The 21,586-nt window shown below is 43.4% G+C and overlaps 1 protein-coding gene across 1 annotated transcript in view; it reads left to right on the top strand.

Annotated features, from left to right (window-relative positions):
- LOC138667660 (proteoglycan 3-like) overlaps nucleotides 1–16,803 on the top strand; it is a 53,302-nt gene extending 36,499 nt beyond the window's left edge. The window contains exons 4-6 of the mRNA XM_069755785.1: nucleotides 5,229–5,363; nucleotides 16,187–16,292; nucleotides 16,561–16,803. Of these exons, the coding sequence (XP_069611886.1) occupies nucleotides 5,229–5,363; nucleotides 16,187–16,292; nucleotides 16,561–16,631 (312 nt within the window). The 3' untranslated portion in view covers nucleotides 16,632–16,803. The remainder of the gene's footprint in view (nucleotides 1–5,228; nucleotides 5,364–16,186; nucleotides 16,293–16,560) is intronic.
- Nucleotides 16,804–21,586: the final 4,783 nt, after the last annotated feature.

Here is a 21,586-nt window from a genome sequence, read left to right as displayed (position 1 = left end):
GATGGGGAAGCAAAAACCCAGGTGACACTCTTTAAACTGTTAAAAACTCTTCAAAACCTGTTATTTTTTTATGACACATTCCCATCAAGTGTCTCTACAAGTAGCAGAAGAGCTCTCGCCACCTCCTGTCGCCTCCAGCTCAAAAATATTTCCAGGATCCGTCCTTTCCTCAACCCTCACTCTACCAAAATGCTTGTGCATGCCCTAATCATCTCCCGCCTAGACTACTGCAACATCCTCCTCTGTGGCTACCTTCTAACACTCTCACACCCCTCCAGTCCGTCCTTAACTCTGCTGCCCGACTAATCTCTCTCCTCGCTCCTCACTCCTGCTTCTCCTCTTTGCAAATCCCTTCATTGGCTCACAATGTTCCAGTGTATCCAATTTAAACTACTCACACTGACCTACAAAGCCAACCATAACCTTTCTCCTTCGAATATTTCCAAACTAATCTCCCAATATCTTCCCTTATGTAATCTCTGGTCCTCCCAAGACCTCCTTCTCTCCTCCACGCTTATTCGCTCCTCACCCAATCGCCTCCAAGATTTCTCCCAAATGTCCCCCATCCTCTGGAATTCTGTGCCCCAACACATGAGGTCATCCACCACAATTGGATCCTTCAGACGGAACCTGAAAACCCATATCTTCAAAACAGCTTACAACCTGCAATGACAGTACAGCCAACTCAACACCATCGGAGCTACTGCAACCCCCGACCTACTGTCTCCTTCCCCATAATCCTGTAAAATGTAAGCCTGTAAGGGTAGGGTTCTCTTCCCTCTGTACCAGTCTGTCATTGTTAATTTGTTTTACTGTAAGTGATATTTGTATTTTGATGTAACCCCTTCTTCATGGAATCAATGGTGCCATATAAATAAATAATAATATTTACACTCCATGTCATACACACACGTACACCATTAAAAATTTGTAGCAGATCGTACTACAAGTCAAAATAAGTAGGGACTAGAGTAGCAGAATACAAAATAAAACTAATAAACTTTATTTGAATTGCATTAAAAATATGACCAATAAAGTGCAAGTGCAAAGCCAAACAGAAATACTGGTGGTACTATACACCAATCTAAATAGCCTCCTAGCTCCAATCCAACCCCCCTGCACTCCGATCCACCCCCCGCACTCCGATCCACCCCCCATGCTCCAATCCACCCCCCCATGCTTCGATCCACCCCCGGTGCTCCAATCCACCCCCCCGCGCTCCGATCCAACCCCCAAGCTCCGATCCACACCCCCCCCCCCCCGTGCTCCCCACCCCATCATACTTACCGAGCCTCCCGGGGTCCGTCCGTCTTCTCCATGGGTGCCGCCATCTTCCAAAATGGCGGGCGCATGCGCAGTGCGCCCACCGAATCTGCCGGCCGGCAGATTCGTTCCAATGTGCATTTTGATCACTGTGATAAAACCTATCACAGTGATCAAAATAAAAAAAAACAGTAAATGACCCTCCCCTTTGTCACCCCCATAGGTAGGGACAATAATAAAATAAAGAATTTTTTTTTTTTCACTAAGGTTGGGGTTAGAACTGTGGTTAGTAGGGTTGAGCGAAACAGGTCGTTCATTTTCAAAAGTCGCCAACTTTTGGCAAAGTCGGGTTTCATGAAACCCGATCCGACCCCTGTGTGGGGTCGGCCATGCGGTACGCGACTTTCGCGCCAAAGTCGCGTTTCGTATGATGCGCTTGGCGCCATTTTTTCAGCCAATGGAGGAGCGTGGGCAGAGTGATGACATAGGTCTTAGGGGCGTGAACGCTTATCGTCATCTTGAGAGAGAGAGAGAGAGAGAGAGAGAGAGAGAGAAAAAAAAATTCCCATTGACTTTGCATTGGGTTTCGTGTTTCGGTCGATCCCCGACTTAACGCCATAATCGGCCGATTTCACTCGACTCGACTTTAGAGATAGTCGGGTTTCGCGAAACCTGGCTCGACCCTAAAAAAGTAAAAGTCGCTCAACCCTAGTGGTTAGAACTAGGGTTAGGGTTAGGGTACAGTATGTGCACACGTATTCTGGTCCTCTGTGGATTTTTCCGCAGCGGATTTGATAAATCTGCAGTGCTAAACCGCTGTGGATTTATCGCGGATTTACCGCGGTTTTTCTGCGCATTTCACTGCGGTTTTACAACTGCGATTTTATATTGGAGCAGTTGTAAAACCGCTGCGGAATCCGCAGAAAGAAGGGACATGCTGCGGAATGTAAACCGCTGCGTTTCCGTGCAGTTTTTCTGCAGCATGTGTACAGCGATTTTTGTTTCCCATAGGTTTACATTGAACTGTAAACTCATGGGAAACTGATGCGGATCCGCAGCGTTTTCCGCAGCGTGTGCACATACCTTTAGAATTAGGCTATGTGCACACGGTGCAGATTTGGCTGTGGATCTGCAGCAGATTTGGCTGCGGATCCGCAGCGGATTGGCAGCTGCGGATTCGTAGCAGTTTTCCATCAGCTTTACAGTACCATGTAAACATATGGAAAATCAAATCCGCTGTGCCCATGGTGCGGAAAATACCGCGCGGAAACGCTGCGTTGTATTTTCCGCAGCATGTCAATTCTTTGTGCAGATTCCGCAGCGTTTTACACCTGTTCCTCAATAGGAATCCGCAGGTGAAATCCGCACAAAAAACACTGGAAATCCGCGGTAAATCCGCAGGTAAAACGCAGTGCCTTTTACCCACGGATTTTTCAAAAATGGTGCGGAAAAATCTCACATGAATCTGCAACGTGGGAACAAAGCCTTAGGGTTAGGGTTGGAATTAGGGTTGTGGTTAGGGTTAGGGGTGTGTTGGGGTTAGGGTTGTGGTTAGGGGTGTGTTGGGGTTAGGGTTGTGATTAGGGTTATGGGTGTTGGGGTAAGGGTTGGGGGTGTGTTGGAGTTAGAATTGAAGGGTTTCCACTGTTTAGGCACATCAGGGGTCTCCAAACGCAACATGGCGCCACCATTGATTCCAGCCAATCTTGTATTCAAAAAGTCAAATGGTGCTCCCTCACTTCCGAGCCCCGACGTGCGCCCAATCAGTGGTTTACCCCCACATATGGGGTACCAGCATACTCAGGAGAAACTGCGCAACAATTACTGGAGTCCAATTTCTCCTGTTACCCTTGTGAAAATAAAAAATTGCTTGCTAAAACATCATTTTTGAGCAAAGAAAAATGATTTTTTATTTTCACGGCTCTGCGTTATAAACGTCTGTGAAGCACTTGGGGGTTCAAAGTGCTCACCACATATCTAGATAAGTTCCTTTCGGGGTCTAGTTTCCAAAATGGGGTCACTTGTGGGGGTTTCTACTGTTTAGCCACATCAGGGGCTCTGCAAACGCAATGTGACGCCTGCAGAGCATTCCATCAAAGTCTGCATTTCAAAACGTCACTACTTCACTTCCGAGCCCCGGCATGTGCCCAAACAGTAGTTTACCCCCACATATGGGGTATCAGCATACTCAGGAGAAACTTGGCAACAACTTTTGGGGTCAAATTTTTCCTGTTACCCTTGGAAAATAAAAAATTGCGGGCTAAAAAATCATTTTTGAGAAAAGAAAAACATTTTTTTATTTTCATGGCTCTGCGTTATAAACTTCTGTGAAGCACTTGGGGGTTCAAAGTGCTCACCACACATCAAGATTAGTTCCTTTGGGGGTCTAGTTTCCAAAATGGGGTCATTTGTGGGGGATCTCCAAAGTTTAGGCACACAGGGGCTCTCCAAACGCGACATGGTGTCCGCTAATGATTGGAGCTAATTTTCCATTTAAAAAGCCAAATGGCATGCCTTCCCTTCCGAGCCCTGCCGTGCGTCCAAACAGTGGTTTACCCCCACATATGGAGTATCCGCGTACTCAGGACAAACTGGACAACAACATTTGTGGTCCAATTTCTCCTATTACCCTTGGCAAAATAGGAAATTCCAGGCTAAAAAAATCATTTTTGAGGAAAGAAAAATTATTTTTTATTTTCATGGCTCTGCGTTATAAACTTCTGTGAAGCACCTGGGGGTTTAAAGTGCTCAATATGCATCTAGATAAGTTCCTTGGGGGGTCTAGTTTCCAAAATGGGGTCACTTGTGGGGGAGCTCCAATGTTTAGGCACACAGGGGCTCTCCAAACGCAACATGGTGTCCGCTAACGATGGAGATAATTTTTCATTCAAAAAGTCAAATGGCGCTCCTTCCCTTCCGAGCCTTACCATGTGCCCAAACAGTGGTTTACCCCCACATGTGAGGTATCGTGTACTCAGGAGAAATTGCCCAACACATTTTAGGATCCATTTTATCCTGTTGCCCATGTGAAAATGAAAAAATTGAGGCTAAAAGGATTTTTTTGTGAAAAAAAAGTACTTTTTCATTTTTACGGATCAATTTGTGAAGCACCTGGGGGTTTAAAGTGCTCACTATGCATCTAGATAAGTTCTTTGGGGCGTCTAGTTTCCAAAATGGGGTCACTTGTGGGGGAGCTCCAATTTTTAGGCACACGGGGGCTCTCCAAACGTGACATGGTGTCCGCTAAAGAGTGGAGCCAATCCCACCTGGTCATTATGCAGCTCATGCCAAAAACAATAGAGACGAGAGTCATGGGACAGTGATCAGTTATCAATAATATCTTACAGCAATTAAATGACTTAATTTCTGCCCATTTTCTTGTAGTGTCCCCTCTCCTGATGCATTTCGTCGCCACTCATCAGGGGAGTGTCCAGTGATATATGCGACCATGTCGCTGAGTCAAATTGCCATTGTCAGCAATGGTTGCATATATAGTACGAGTGTACTATGGGTTCCTAGGAGGCTATTTAGATTGGTGTATAGTACCACCAGTATTTCTATTTGTCTTTGCACTTGCACTTTATTGGTCATATTTTTAATGTAATTCAAATAAAGTTTATTAGTTTTATTTTGTATTCCGACATGCTATTCCCCACAAGTACACCATAATATAACTACAGGGTGGGCCATTAATATGGATACACCTTGGTGGGCCATGTATATGGATACACCTAAATAAAATGGGAATGGTTGGTGATATCAACTTCCTGTTTGTGGCACATTAGTATATGGGAGGGGGAAAACTGTTCACGATGGGTGGTGACCGTGATGGCCATTTTGAAGTCGGCCATATTTTAATGCAACTTTATAAATGGCCCACCCAGGTGTATTCATATAAATGGCACACCCTATATATCAGTATGATAATACAAGATTAATCTTTTCTATTCACTTTTCTTTCTTAGCGTGTCTGTCGTAACTGGAGAGGTGATCTGACCTCCATCCATTGCAGTAAAGTAAATAGATATCTGCAAACATTCTTCAAAGAAATTGTAAAAAAATTCTACTATGTTTGGATTGGTGTTTGGAAATCAGAAACAGTAAGTACAGCAAATTTCTACACTTATGGCAATGAGTCGTTTATTTCCTTGGGTTGCATAGAAAGATTTAATATGGAACATCAATGGCCAAACTATAATAGGTGCAGGGGTTGCATTCTCAATCAGGCCTTGGGTTTAGGGGCCCAAATGATCTCTATGGTTAATAATAAAAATAATAATCTTTACTTTTATATAGCTCTAACATATTCTGCAGCGCTTTACATTTTGCACACATTATCATCGCTGTCCCCCATGTGGCTCAGAATCTAGAATCGCTATCAGTATGTTTTTGGAATGTGGGAGGAAACCCACGCAAACACGGAGAGAACATACAAACTCCTTGCAGATGTTGTCCTTGGTGGTACTTGAGTAACCGCGGCCCAGACTTGCTCTGCGTCTCACTGCTATGACGCATTATGGTGGCATGACTATACCGGAAGTGATGCACGCGGCCACTTCCAGTTGCGTTCCACAGGGTGGAACGCAGGAATTTTACCGGCTTCAGTATAGTGTCTCAATTTTTCGTGATCTGGGGCTGGGTGATGGCTTATTTTTTGTGCGTCGAGCTGACGTTTTTATCGATACCATTTTGGGGTAGGAATGATGTTTTGATCGCCCATTATTGCATTTTATTGCAATGTTGTGGCAACCAAAAAACGCAATTCTCTCTTTTTTTTTTTCTCGCTATGCCGTTTACCGATTAGATTAAATATTTTTTTATTTTCATAGAGTGGGTGTTTCTGAACTTAGTTATACCAAATGTGTGTATTTTTGAACTTTTTTATGGTTTTATTTTTAATTGGGCAAAAGGGCGGGATTTGAACTGTTATATTTTTCAAATATTTTTCAAACATTTTTTTCTACTTTTTAATTGCTTCCACATACGGCAATCAGACTAGTTCCCCGGATCAACACCCTATCAAGATCTCAAGTATATGTAACCTGTAACATTATACTTTTCAAGAAAGGCATCCAGTCCCTTCTTAAATTTTAGTAGGGAATCACTCATTACAACATCATACGGCAGAGAGTTCCATAGTCTCACTGCTCTTACAGTAAAGAATCCACGTCTGTGATTATGCTTAAACCTTCTTTCCTCCAGACATAGAGGATGCCCCCTTGTCCCCGTCTCAGGCCTACAAGTAAAAATCATTAGAAAGGTCTTTGTACTGTCCCCTCATGTATTTATACATTGTAATAAGATCACCCCTTAGACTTCGTTTTTCCAAAGTAAATGACACCAAGTGTAATAACCTATCTTGGTATTGCAGACCCCCCAGTCCTCTAATAACCTTGGCCGCTCTTCTCTGCACCCGCTCTAGTTCAGCTATGTCTTTCTTGTACACTGGAGACCAGAACTGTACACAGTATTCTAAGTCTGGTCGAACTAGGGACTTGTACAGGTCCTTCTCAAAAAATTAGCATATAGTGTTAAATTTCATTATTTACCATAATGTAATGATTACAATTAAACTTTCATATATTATAGATTCATTATCCACCAACTGAAATTTGTCAGGTCTTTTATTGTTTTAATACTGATGATTTTGGCATACAACTCCTGATAACCCAAAAAACCTGTCTCAATAAATTAGCATATCAAGAAAAGGTTCTCTAAACGACCTATTACCCTAATCTTCTGAATCAACTAATTAACTCTAAACACATGCAAAAGATACCTGAGGCTTTTATAAACTCCCTGCCTGGTTCATTACTCAAAACCCCCATCATGGGTAAGACTAGCGACCTGACAGATGTCAAGAAGGCCATCATTGACACCCTCAAGCAAGAGGGTAAGACCCAGAAAGAAATTTCTCAACAAATAGGCTGTTCCCAGAGTGCTGTATCAAGGCACCTCAATGGTAAGTCTGTTGGAAGGAAACAATGTGGCAGAAAACGCTGTACAACGAGAAGAGGAGACCGGACCCTGAGGAAGATTGTGGAGAAGGACCGATTCCAGACCTTGGGGAACCTGAGGAAGCAGTGGACTGAGTCTGGTGTGGAAACATCCAGAGCCACCGTGCACAGGCGTGTGCAGGAAATGGGCTACAGGTGCCGCATTCCCCAGGTAAAGCCACTTTTGAACCATAAACAGCGGCAGAGGCGCCTGACCTGGGCTACAGAGAAGCAGCACTGGACTGTTGCTAAGTGGTCCCAAGTACTTTTTTCTGATGAAAGCAAATTTTGCATGTCATTCGGAAATCAAGGTGCCAGAGTCTGGAGGAAGACTGGGGAGAAGGAAATGCCAAAATGCCTGAAGTCCAGTGTCAAGTACCCACAGTCAGTGATGGTGTGGGGTGCCATGTCAGCTGCTGGTGTTGGTCCACTGTGTTTCATCAAGGGCAGGGTCAATGCAGCTAGCTATCAGGAGATTTTGGAGCACTTCATGCTTCCATCGGCTGAAATGCTTTATGGAGATGAAGATTTCATTTTTCAGCACGACCTGGCACCTGCTCACAGTGCCAAAACCACTGGTAAATGGTTTACTGACCATGGTATTACTGTGCTCAATTGGCCTGCCAACTCTCCTGACCTGAACCCCATAGAGAATCTGTGGGATATTGTGAAGAGAAAGTTGAGAGACGCAAGGCCCAACACTCTGGATGAGCTTAAGGCCGCTATTGAAGCATCCTGGGCCTCCATAACATCTCAGCAGTGTCACAGGCTGATTGCCTCCATGCCACGCCGCATTGAAGCAGTCATTTCTGCCAAAGGATTCCCGACCAAGTATTGAGTGCATAACTGAACATTATTATTTGTTGGTTTTTTTGTTTGTTATTAAAAAACACTTTTATTTGATTGGATGGGTGAAATATGCTAATTTATTGAGACAGGTTTTTTGGGTTATCAGGAGGTGTATGCCAAAATCATCAGTATTAAAACAATAAAAGACCTGACAAATTTCAGTTGGTGGATAATGAATCTATAATATATGAAAGTTTAATTGTAATCATTACATTATGGTAAATAATGAAATTTAACACTATATGCTAATTTTTTGAGAAGGACCTGTATAAAGGTAAAATTATGTTCTCCTCATGAGCATCCATACTCCCAGGTCTTTTTCAGTGACAGTTTTGCCCAGTATTTTGCAATTAAGCACATAATTATACATCTTATTTCTTCTGCCCAAGTGCATGACCTTACGTTTGTCCTCATTAAAGCTCATTTGCCATTTATCAGCCCAAGCTTCTAGTTTACATAAATCCTCATGTAATATTAAATTGTCCTCCTCTGTATTGATTACCCTGCAGAGTTTAGTGTCATCTGCAAATATTGAAATTCTACCCTGCATGCCCCCTACATAAATATGTTAAAAAGAAGAGGGTCCAATACTGACCCCTGTGGTACCCCACTGCTAACCGCGACCGAGTCCGAGTGTGCTCCATTAATAACCACCCTTTGTTTCCTATCCCTGAGCCAGCTCTTAACTAGAGATGAGCGGTGTTCGAGTCGAACTGTTTGCCAATTTCAAATTCGAGCTGTTTTGGGCAGTGTTCGAGTCGTTCGAAGAACCCGAACAATTTGCTTCAAATTCGGCTGTTCGAGTTTCTGTTCGATAACTGTTCGTTCACCAAAAGCCTCACTTGATTTGCACATTAAAACTGTTTATCATTGCTAATAGACTGTTTCAGTGTATAGTGGGTGGGGGGCGGGGGATAGATCTGTGCTGAAATAACGCCAATCTCCATTTTTTTTTCTTTCCTGCATTTTCAGTGGGGCGGTGCAGTCTCTCAGCCAATCAGCAGTGCACACACACACAGCAATGTGCATGTGATGCAAACAAGCAAGGGCATGTGTCATTGGCTCTGTATGTCACATGTCCTTGCCCTATAAGAACCAGCCATTTGCCACGTCGCCACCATTTCCTCACTGCTGCAGCTTAGTGTTAGACGGCACCGCTGCTGCTGTGGGCGCTATACAGACTAAGAGTGTTTTTTTGGAGCGAATTGTCAGAGAGATAGGTTTAAGGAGTCGGGACTAGTTGTAATATCAGCCCTTTTCAGGGTAGGTTTCAGCAGTTCATAGCACTGCTTGCCAGGCAGGTCTGTGCCAGTACTGTTATGAACTGGTGGTTTAGGAACAACATGAGACAAGCTCTAAAGGAGGTGGTATCTGTACTGACCGCAAACCCTGAACCTAGCAGCGCAACTAAAAATAGCCGTGGGGGGTACCTGACGCTCCCTAGACCCCTCGGCACAGCCTAAGATCTAACTTCCCCTAAAGATGGAAACAGGAAACCTATCTTGCCTCAGAGAAAATCCCCAAAGGAAAGATAGCCCCCCACAAATATTGACGGTGAGAGGAGGGGAAAATAACATACGCAGAAATGAAATCAGATTTTAGCATAGGAGGCCAGTCTAGCTTGATAGATAGGACAGGAAAGGATACTGTGCGGTCAGTATAAAAACTACAAAACAATCCACACGGAGTTTACAAAATCTCCACACCTGACTAAAGGTGTGGAGGGTAAATCTGCTTCCCAGAGCTTCCAGCTAACAGAAAAAATCCATACTGACAAGCTGGACAAATATAGAATGCACAGAACAATAAGTCCACAACATGTGGACTGAAATGAGCAAAGCCAGAACTTATCTTTGCAGAACTGGTCAGGAAACCAGGAGAATCCAAGCAGAGATGTGAATCCAGCCAGGAAACATAGACAAGTGGCACAGACTGAAGAAAGAGCCAGACTTAAATAGCGGTGCAGAAGAGACGATAAGTGGAGGCAGCTAATGACAGCTAACTCCAAGGAGCAGCCATACCACTAGAAACCACAAGAGGGAGCCCAAGAGCAGAACTCACAAAAGTGCCACCTACAACCACCGGAGGGAGCCCAAGAGCGGAACCCACAACACAGTGCTGTGCAAGTGTTTGTCACAGCATTTGGTGTAATCTAGCTCAGCCAATCCTTTTGGGCTAGTAGCATTGTCTGATAGTCATGTGAGTAGCCTGCCTGTGAAGCTAGCTACACCGCCTGTGTATCTCAATTTTTACTGCATCTAATCCAGTTAATAGTTTAGGGCCTAGGAGCAGTTTCTGCACGTCAGCAGAGTAGGATGTCCGTGAAACAAACTATACCGCTTGTGTATCTCAATTTTCACTGCATCGAATCCAATTAATAGTTTAGGGCTTAGGAGCAGTGTCTGCACGTCAGCAGAGTAGCCTGCCTGTGAAACTAACTATACCGCCTGTGTATCTCAATTTTCACTGCATCTAATCCAGTTATTAGTTTAGGGCCTAGGAGCAGTGTCTGCACGTCAGCAGAGTAGCCCGCCTGTGAAACAAACTATACCGCCTGTGTATCTCAATTTTCACTGCATCTAATCCAGTTAATAGTTTAGGGCCTAGGAGCAGTGTCTGCACGTCAGCAGAGTAGCTCGCCTGTGAAACTAACTACACCGCCTGTGTATCTCAATTTTCACTGCATCTAATCCAGTTAATAGTTTGGGGCCTAGTACCACAGTTTGGCCACTCAGTTCTGCTCGGTTTTCATCCATCGGTTGTTGTGCCAACAACTACAGATACAGAGTTACCAATTAGTTAAGCACTAAAATGAGTGGCAAAAGGCCTGCTGCTGGTGGAAAGAGGAATAGGCGTGTTGGAAAGGGAAAAAAGGTTGTGTCCATAGGGTAGGTGGTCAAGCAACATTAATATCTGCAGAAGAAAGACCATCTTCCAGCCAAAGTAAGATGTCTACTTCTTTTCGTGGACAATCTGATATGATCCCTTTCTTACGACCATCGCTACAAAAACTCTGGCGAAATTGATGCCACTTAAGTGGTGTCTGTGGCCGAAATTTTGGAAAAAATGGAGACTCTTTATTTAGTCCCCTTGCTGAGTTTTACATGACGTTGCCATCGTCAATTCCAGGTGGGTGGGGTCGTCTGCAGAGTTGTTTACTCATACTATGGCCTGGGATTCAGAGGTCTGCTCCAAAGCTCAGTGTCTGCTAGTCAGCAGAGTAGCCCAGCCACCCACCGCTGTTTATCTAAGTACTATTTTTAACGGCATCTGGCCCAGGAAATCCTTTTGGGCCTAGTAGAATTTAGTGCTACTCAGCAGCGTACCCCACCCATGAAGCAAGCTACACCGCCTGTTTACCTACCTACTATTTTTTAACGGCATCTAGCCCAGGAAATCCTTTTGGGCCTAGTAGAATTTGGTGCAACTCAGCAGCGTACTTCACCCATGAAGCAAGCTACACCGCCTGTTTACCTAACTACTATTTTGTAATGGCATGTAGCCCAGGAAATCCTTTTGGGCCTAGTAGAATTTGGTGCTACTCAGCAGCATACCCCACCCATGAAGCAAGCTACACCGCCTGTTTACCTAACTACTATTTTGTAACGGCATCTAGCCCAGGAAATCCTTTTGGGCTTAGTAGAATTTGGTGCTACTCAGCAGCGTACCCCACCCATGAAGGAAGCTACACTGCCTGTTTACCTAAGTACTATTTTTTATCAGCATTTGGCCCAGGAAATCCTTTTGGGCCTAGTAGCAATTTCTGCTACTCAGCAGAGTACCCCACCCATGAAGCAAGCTGGGTGGGGTACCCAACTGTAGTGATTTTTAGAACCCCCTGTACTTCCTGCTGGGTTAAACTGGTGACATTTAATGGGGAATTTTTGTTATCACTGATCATATTGTCAGCCATGGGATTTTCTTGTGGAAATAAATACTGTTGAAAAAAAGTCATTTAGCATATTGGCTTTTTCCTCATCCTCATCCACCATTTCACCCAGACTATTTTTAAGGGGGCCAACGCTATCATTTTTTAGTTTCTTACTATTTATGTAGTTAAAGAATATTTTGGGATTATTTTTACTCTCTCTGGCAATGAGTCTCTGTGTCTCAATCTTTGCTGCCTTGATTTGCTTTTTACAGAATTTATTTAATTTTCTGTATTTATTTAATGCCTCATCACTACCTACTTGCTTTAGTTCTCTAAATGCTTTCTTTTTGTCACTTATTGCACCCCTTACAGCTCTATTTAGCCATATTGGTTTTCTCCTATTTCTAGCATGTTTATTCCCATAGGGAATATACTGTGCACAGGTCCTATCCAGGATGCTAATAAATGTCTCCCATTTTCTTTGTGTATTTTTATGTCTCAGGATATCGTCCTAGTTAATTGCACTAAGATCATCTCTCAACCGTTGGAAATTTGCCTTCCTGAAGTTTAGTGTCCTTGTAACCCCTCTACTACACATCTTATTAAAGGATACAAGAAAACTTATTATTTTGTGATTAATATTACCCAAGTGACCCCCAACCCTTATATTTGCTATGCGGTCTGGCCTGTTGGTTAATATTAGGTCTAGCAGTGCCCCCCTTCTTGTTGGGTACTGAACCAGGTGTGAAAGGTAATTGTCTTTCATAGTTGTCAAAAACCGATTACCTTTGCTGGAACTGCAGATTTCTGTTCCCCAATGCATCTCAGGATAGTTGACGTTCCCCATAATAATGACTTCTCCTTGAGTTGCAGCTTCATCTATTTGCTTTACGAGGATATTCTCTGTTGCTTCCATTATTTTTGGGGACTTATAACAAACCCCTATCAGTAATTTATTATTTTTTTTCCCCTCCCCTTATCTCCACCCACAAGGACTCTACATTTTCATTAGGTTCACCCATATTATCACGCAGGATGGGTTGTAAGGATGATTTTACATTTAAACACACACCTCCCCTCACTTATTTATATGGTCATTTCTGAATAGTCTATAGCCCTGTAAATTAACAGCCCAGTAATGGCTCTTGTCCAGCCAAGTCTCAGATATCCCCTCCATGTCATAATTATTTTCCAACCAAATTAATTTTAATGCCTCCATTTTGTTGGCAAGGCTCCTGGTATTAGTATACATGCACTTTATGTATCTCACTGTACCTCAATTCTTTCTTAAATTATTAACTGTTCTAACCCCACCTTCCATGCCACCCCCAATTTCTTTATGTGTGACCAGGTCACTATTTGCACTATCGTCCCCTCCTATAAAATGAATACCTGCCCCCATCCTTAGTTTAAACACTCCTCCAACCTTCTAGCCATTTTCTCCTCCAGCACAGCTGCACCCTCCCCATTGAGGTGCAGCCCGTCCCTAGCGTATAACCTGTAGCCAACTTAGAAGTCGGCCCAGTTCTCCAGGAACCCAAACTCCTCCTTCCTACACCAATTCCTGAGCAACTTATTAACCTCCCTAATCTCCCATTGCCTCTCTGGCGTGGCACATGGTACAGACAGTATTTCGGAAAATACCACCTTGGAGGTACCCGCCTTCTTACTGTCCCCCAGCTTGCTGCCTCACTTTCCTGCTGCTCCATACTACCATCCCCCCCTCATCTATCCCATTGAGCATCTGCTCAGTGAGCAGCAAACTCCTTTCCATATTGTCTATGGATCTCAGTGTTGCCAGCTGCACATTTAGATCCAGAATCTGGGCTTCCAAATGCACAATGTGCTCACGTCTCGCACAGCAATATGCACCCTCGACTGTCTGCTCAAGGATTGCATACATGTGGCAAGATGTGCACTGGATGGCATTGTCAAATACGGAGCTCATTTCCTAATGGGGATTGCACCAGACAGAAAGATAAGTAAATATAAATATAAAGTATTAATAAAATGCAAACAGCAATTCAGTGATTCCTCCCTTGCAAACTCCCTGAATCCAAAGTCACTGAATCACAAGTCACACACTTACTTCCATTTGCACTTACGCTCCAGACACACTCGCTAAGAAAGAAGATTTAAAGAGATTTTTTTTTCTTCCCTTTAGCACTAACCCAACCAACAGCTCAATGCACTTCCAAATAGTCTCCTTAGGAGACCAGAAGCTGCGATCTACTGATCATTTGTGCTACATAGAGCAGTGCTACATCCCTGGGATGTGCAGCAGAATTAATCATCTGTTAATCCTGCTGTAAGTAAACAGATAGTCATAGTACATGTAATAAACCTAGGGTACTTAAACTTACTTGACATAATTTTGATCAAAAGAGTGTAAAAGCCATCCCACCATGACAAGATGTACCCAATTGGAATGGACCCTAAGTCTTGTAGTTCACCTCACTATGTGTCAGCAAATGTCAAAATATAATTGGGCAGAGCAGAACCCAGATCTGACTGTGTGATGCCCCAGGATCCTGGTCGTCACAGTGGCATTGCGTTCCTCACAGGGAGAGTGATGTCACGCTTGGAAGCAAGGTAGGATATCTTTCACCAGGTAACCATAAAGCACACAACACATTCACACTCCAGGCCAGAAGAGGGAGCTCTGAACCCGGGTTAATGGGAGTTTCCCTATAAATACATTCTGGTTTGGAGAGAAAGTAGTTAGTTGGTGAGAGGAGACAGATGGTGCCGACAGCAGACTGGAGCAGTCTGAGGCAGAGAACAGAGAATAGAGTTGGAGAAAGCCAGAGAGGAGCTAGTTGGGGAACTTCAGCTAAGGCAGAGCTGGTACGACAGGAGGATAGATGAGCAGACGTGGGGGTCTGCAGCTCCTGGAAGAAAGAGGAAAGAAGAGAGCAGTCCGGAAGACTGAAGGGGCCATGCAGCCAGAGATGCTGCAGCTCCTGGATAGAGATATAAAGAAAGAAGAACAGTGTTGAATGAGCGTGCAGGAGGACAAAGAACAGGAGAGTGATACCAGGGGAGCACAGCAGCATTTGGACTGTCTCCCTGGCTGAGCAAAGATTCCGGTGGCCGGAAGACCGTGGCTGTGTCTGACTCTAAGAGGCCCAGCAGAAACCGTCAGGACAGTTGGATTATACACCACCTGTCCACCCTAATACCCAGGAGACACAGTGGCATAGAGCCTGGGTCGTGATAGAGACCCTATAAAAAGGTTTGAGCCACCTGTCACATGGGTTTGTGTCCTAACCTTCATGGAGGACAGAGAAGAACTGTGAGGACCTTACCAGAAGCCATAGGCAGTGAGGGACTACAACCTCACCGTGCTAAGAGGAAGGCTTCTAACTCCACCTGGTAAAGGAGACTCCCAAATTGCTTCCAAGCCGGCCTGACCCTGCCTGTACCCATGATCTGGTGCCCTGGACTGCGGTCGCCTGAAGCTACAGTAAACCAGGTAAAGAGACTGCACACCTGTGTCCTCCGTTTCTTATTGCACCATTCACCATCTTTTCCTACATTCCGGGAGCCCTGGGGACCTACTTCACCTGTGGGAAGTTATACCATCCAGCTGCCATACTATCATCCCAGAGGACCCCTTTAAGAAGCGTCGGTCCCTACTGACCGAATACCACAGGTGATGTCACGAACAAACTTTATTCCCAAAACCCCTTTAAAGACCTTTCCCTTTACTTGGGCGCCCAGGGCAACGGATCAGGTCGCAGCCACCGTGACATCCCCTTTAAGTACCAGACCCGATACAGAGTACCCCACGGCCCTGGTGGGCAACTCAACTGTTTTGCACCTGCCCATGAAAAGCAGGCTACCCTTAGACTCTAAGGCTTAGAGGTAGACTTGCAGCTTTGTCAGTATGGCATCGCTTACATCATTATGGCGCCCACAGTGGAAGCAAAGCATATTTCTCTGTGGGGCCTGTGGTTCCATTTTATTTACACAGAGTTTTATAGTCTTACCTGTCTGCAGTCACCACTTAGAGATGGGTAATATGTATGTAGATTCCTTCAGCTTCCATTAATTTCAAAACTGATTATAAAACAAGAAACTTGCATTCTATCTGGTAAGAAGCCCCTGACCCTTCCGGCCCCTGGGCCCAGATGATTGTGAATGAGCCTCTAACTCCCAGATACATTGGAAGCATTTGGAAGTAATAACATCACTTTGTTTCTAGTATAACGCATACCAGAATATTGATGGAACCATATTGAGTTATACCAACTTCGATGCTAACCAACGCAAATCCAGCGGACAATGGTGTGTGGCCATGAATATAAACTGTAAGTACAGTAAAAATTACTTTGACCATACTTTATCATTAGATTTATTTCACCATGGTTATTCTAAACCTTTCTGTTTTGAATACGTGAAGTTCTGCTCGGTCACTGTGCTTTGACCACATTAGATATTGAATGCAATGTTAGATGATGTACAGAGAGGCTAATTTCTCTTAATTTGGGGAATGCAGACTTTCATGGAAAAACCTAGACAATCCCTTTAACAAGATGAGACAATCACTTTCATCTAATTTTTTTTGTTATCTTTCAGCTGGCAAGTGGTACTCTCTCAGCTGCGAAACCGAATTGCCATTTGTCTGTGCTATTGGAAAACTTAAGTAATCTTCAGAAGCATCTGAAGATGTGCTGAAAAATGGTTTACCATGCTTTGGCGTTGGATTAGTCGCAGAGTCTTGGGACACAAAAGTCCCGAGTTTTCCCCAATTATTCCATATGTGCTTCCTCCTCTTTTGCTACATAGCTTCTAATAAAAGTAGAATACATTTTCTTGCAATTTGATGTCCTGTGATTTTCTTTATTATTGTATAACATAAATGGCCGACATTAAAGACTATTTTTCTTGGTTTGAAGACACCATGAACAAGAATGGCAGCCATAATTTATCTTTATCGGTTATCTTGCCTGACTTTTGAGACAAACCAACTGTCTAAAACCATCAATTACTCCATACAGATTAAGAAATTAGTAGATTCAACAAATTTTAGTCTGGTGGGTGCTGTAAGAGACCTCCAGCTCCTAGGGATGATTTTACTGGTCGCCATTAATAATATTCCAAATAAGCTTTTTTTAATAGATGAAATTGAATTTGGGAATATAGAGAGCAAATATGCTCCAGGCATGTGATAGAAAGAAGAACAATAGAGCATGAAATTTGTCACCCCATAACTTGGTAATTCAAGGAAAAGACCACCAAATATGAATCATGGTATCCTCACACCTCTAACATTTGTCCGATGCTTCCAAAAACGTGATGGATTCGGTCAGGGGTTTTATAGCACCTAGATAGGGTGACTTCGTGGCCATTACATAAACGTTGAAATTCAATTAGGGGTCTCATCCAAACCTCTCATAGAGGGGGTCAAACTCATCCAGGTTTGTCCATATGTAAGAGAAATAAGGCTCTCTATAGGTCTCACGCTTGAGGTAATTGTTTAACAAGTCTGATCTATTAGACTGAGGCATCTAGGGATCCCAGGAACTGAAATTTGTAGAGTCATGTGGATTTAACTAAAAAGGGAACACAGGATCCTGGAATTGAAGATAAACAATATTTAGTCATTGAGGAGTCCCAGATGGATAGCATGGTGTGGAACAAGGAGATGGAAGACATACCCTAGACCGTACCACATGTAAAGATTAGAGGTGGATAATAAGAGAAGTAGGGTTGATGGATTCCTCTAGTTCAGTCTATATCTTGATAGAAGGGTCTTGAAAAATGTTTACAATACAGCTAAGGATTTACAAAATATCAAAACGTCAAGTACACCTGAACCCCCAATATGATTTGGACCATGTTGGGATTGAATGGGACAGTCTAGGTCTTGAGATGCCCCAGATAAACTTTGAGGATAGGGATTTTAGTTTATGAAAAAGTATATCTGGGCTGTATCTGGTGGGATATTCTCTTTTCCACTTAAAGGGGAATGAAGATCTGAGATGTTAAGCCTATGCTCTGGAATATTTACATTAAGTATCTTTGATTTTTATAGGTTTACTTTAAAATTAGAGAAAAAGGAAAAACGCTGGAACTCTGCTAGCAAACCAAAAGGGATATTGTAGTGGATGTAACATATAGTAATAAATTATCAGTAAAGATGGACGTCTTGTATAGTTTATCACCTATTCATAAGTATGATATGGAATGAATAGCTCTATTATCATTAACCAGAGCTTCCATCTATCTATATAATCGTCTAAGGGTCATTTCCTTCTTTTCCTTCTTCGTGTTTGTCTGTCACGGAAATCAAGCGTTGCTGATTGGTCACGGCCAGCTGGCTGCGACCAATCAGCGACGGGCATAGTTGCCCCTCCCTACTCCCCTCCAGTCAGTACCCCCATAGCATTTTAGTAGTCCGTTAAATGGACTGCGTTACACCGCGGCATAACGCGGTGTAACGCAATCCGTTAACGCTGCTATTATCCCTGTGTGACCAACTTTTTACTATTGATGCTGCCTATATGGCTGTGTTATATAGTACGTGGGCTGTGTTATAAGCTACGTGACTGTGCTATATGCCACAAGGGCTGTGCTATATGCTACGTGGGCTGTGTTACATACTATGTGGCCAGTGTTATATGCTACATGGCTATGCTAAGGCTACGTGAGCTGTGTTATATGCTACGGGGCTGTGCTATATTTCTCTGTTGTATTTGTGCATCATGAATAGTGGTATGTGTTAAAGAGGGGGGCTCACTGAGACTCTTTCGCCTGGGGTCCTTAAAAACCTGGAGCAGGCCCTGGCTTCACTGATTGGTCATGCCCAGCCGGCCGCAAACAATCAGCGACAGGCGCAGTCTGGCTGTGAATTGGTGAGGATTTTGAACCACGCTTCGCTAATTGGTCGCGTCCGGCCGGCCGAATCCTGTGTATTCATTTCATTATTCTGAAATCTTCATAAATAAACTACATACATATTCTAGAATACCCGATGCGTTAGAATCGGGCCACCATCTAGTTATTAATATTGAGCAAAGAGCTTTTATAAAGGACAGTGAGTGCAGATGATGTGTGCTGACACTTGGTCTCTGACTCTGTGATTCAGACGCTCCTGACAAAAGGCGCCGCCACACATCACATTAGAGTCAGGTCGGGGAGGTTTAAAAAAATGGGCCAATCACATCCACAAAGTGCATACATCATGGGCCAAGGGTTTGTTTAGACTATGTGTTTTCATTCCAGTTTTCCAGCACTCCAGTCAAATACGAAACACCAATCTTAATGAATCAGGACCTATGTCATGCAAACTTTAGCTATTTTGGGGTACATACAAGTAGAAAGAAGTGGCAGCAGTTAATCATTTTGAGTATTCCCTTCTCTGTGTCCATTTCTTAAAAATCTTAAAAAGCTTAAAATATATCTATAATTTCTGCACAGAACATTATTGCTGCATGCCACTGAACAAAGGCTGATTGTATTACCGGTGTGGCAGCATTAGAATCATGGGTTACTCATAAGATAAGTAATAATTTTTCATTATTCACTAGTCTTTGTACATTTTTTTCACAAATCCCGGACAATTACTTAAAAAATGTACCTATAACTTATGTACAGAACATTGGTCAGGCATATCACATTCAATAACACAATACTATTATATGAGTAAAAAACATGGTTAACATATCAGCTTTAGACATTCATGATTAAAACATGTAGACCTACATCGGACTTAAAAGCTTAAAAAAGTTTACTGAATATACCTTGAATATTACATTTCACTACATTTCTTATTTTATTTTCACCCATTATACTGCTTTATAAAAAGGCATGTATTAACTTTAGTTCTCAGCTACATTTCCTAAATTGTGAGCAAATAGATTAGGTACACTTAGAAAAAAATCTAAAAAATAACAGCCTCCTCCATAACCCCTCTAGCTGTCCTTTCTATCACCAAGAGAGATGTGTGTTTTTGCCATCTTAGACAAAAATGGTTAATCCATTTGCTCATAATTTGGGAAAGATCAAATTAATATAAACTTTGCTAAATTGACTCATCCAGCCTTGCACTGAATACTGGTAAGAGTATATATTAAATCTATTGTTTTTAAAGATGTAGTTAACACTTTTTAAAAACTGAACTTGAAGCAGGGAATTTGTCAAACTCACAAAATATCTAGTATTTACCTGAAAACTCCTTGCCGCTAGCATACTGCTGATCTAATATTCCTGCTCATAGTTGGAAACAGTTTTGCTGGTCTTTTGAGCTGACCATGCACAGGTTACAGCTACCGTCAATTCCTGGCTGCACCGCTGATGATACTACAGTTACATGACTGCATTGGCCATTGACTATTTATATCTGTCCCAAGGATATTGTTGGGACCTAATATCTGCAGGCCACTCTAACAAGGACCAGCAGGACAACTGAGCTGGAAGCACTGGAATTTTCATTGGGATTTACAGAATAAGTAATCATTTTGAGTATTCCCTTCTCTGTGTCCAATTCTTAAAAATCTTAAACAACTTAAAATGTATCAATAATTTCTGCACAGAACATTACAGCTGCAGGCCACTATACAAAGGCTGATGGTGTTAAGGTACCTTCACACATAACGATATCGTTAACGATATCGTTGCTTTTGGTGACGTTGCAACGATATCGTTAAGGAAATCGTTATGTGTGACAGCGACCAACGATCAGGCCCCTGCTGTGCCATCGTTGGTCGCTGAACAAAGTCCAGAACTTTATTTCGTCGCTGGATCTCCCGTGGACATCGCTGGATCGGCGTGTGTGACACCGATCCAGCGATGTCTTCACTGGTAACCAGGGTAAACATAGGGTAACTAAGCGCAGGGCCACGCTTAGTAACCCGATGTTTACCCTGGTTACCATCCTAAAAGTAAAAAAACAAACACTACATACTTACCTACCGCTGTCTGTCCCCGGCGCTGTGCTCTGCTCTCCTCCTCTACTGGCTGTGAGCGTCGGTCAGCCGGAAAGCAGAGCGGTGACGTCACCGCTCTGCTTTCCGGCCGCTGTGCTCACAGCCAGTACAGGAGGAGTGCAGAGCACAGCGCTGGAGAACAGACGGCTGTAGGTAAGTATGTAGTGTTTGTTTTTTTTTACTTTTAGGATGGTAACCAGGGTAAACATCGGGTTACTAAGTGCGGCCCTGCGCTTAGTTACCCGATGTTTACCCTGGTTACCGGCATCGTTGGTCGCTGGAGAGCGGTCTGTGTGACAGCTCTCCAGCGACCAAACAGCGACGCTGCAGCGATCCGGATCGTTGTCTGGATCGCTGCAGCTTCGCTTAATGTGAAGGGGCCTTTAGGGCTGGCGGAACGCACCGAGTAAATATAGAGATTTTATTTGGTGCGTTTGCAGCCCGGGGTCCACCGTGCAGGAATAGAACCTCCTGCTCGCAAACAGCGGCACGATATGGCGGTAGAAGCGAACTCTGTTGCTTCACAGAGTCGCTATAAGGAAAGGACTGTGTCCTGTTAAACTACACAGTAACTGCTGAGCAGATAGCAGCTTGTGGTCACGCAGTCCAGGAGGCAAACATACAATCTCCTCACCGGTGAAGCCGGTATTCTAGTGGCTTATTTCAGCCGGGGC

The sequence above is a fragment of the Ranitomeya imitator genome, chromosome 2 (assembly GCF_032444005.1).
Source record: "Ranitomeya imitator isolate aRanImi1 chromosome 2, aRanImi1.pri, whole genome shotgun sequence".
Lineage (NCBI taxonomy): Eukaryota > Metazoa > Chordata > Amphibia > Anura > Dendrobatidae > Ranitomeya > Ranitomeya imitator.
Note: the sequence above shows the minus strand (reverse complement) of the source record. Positions and strands in the feature narration are given on the sequence as shown.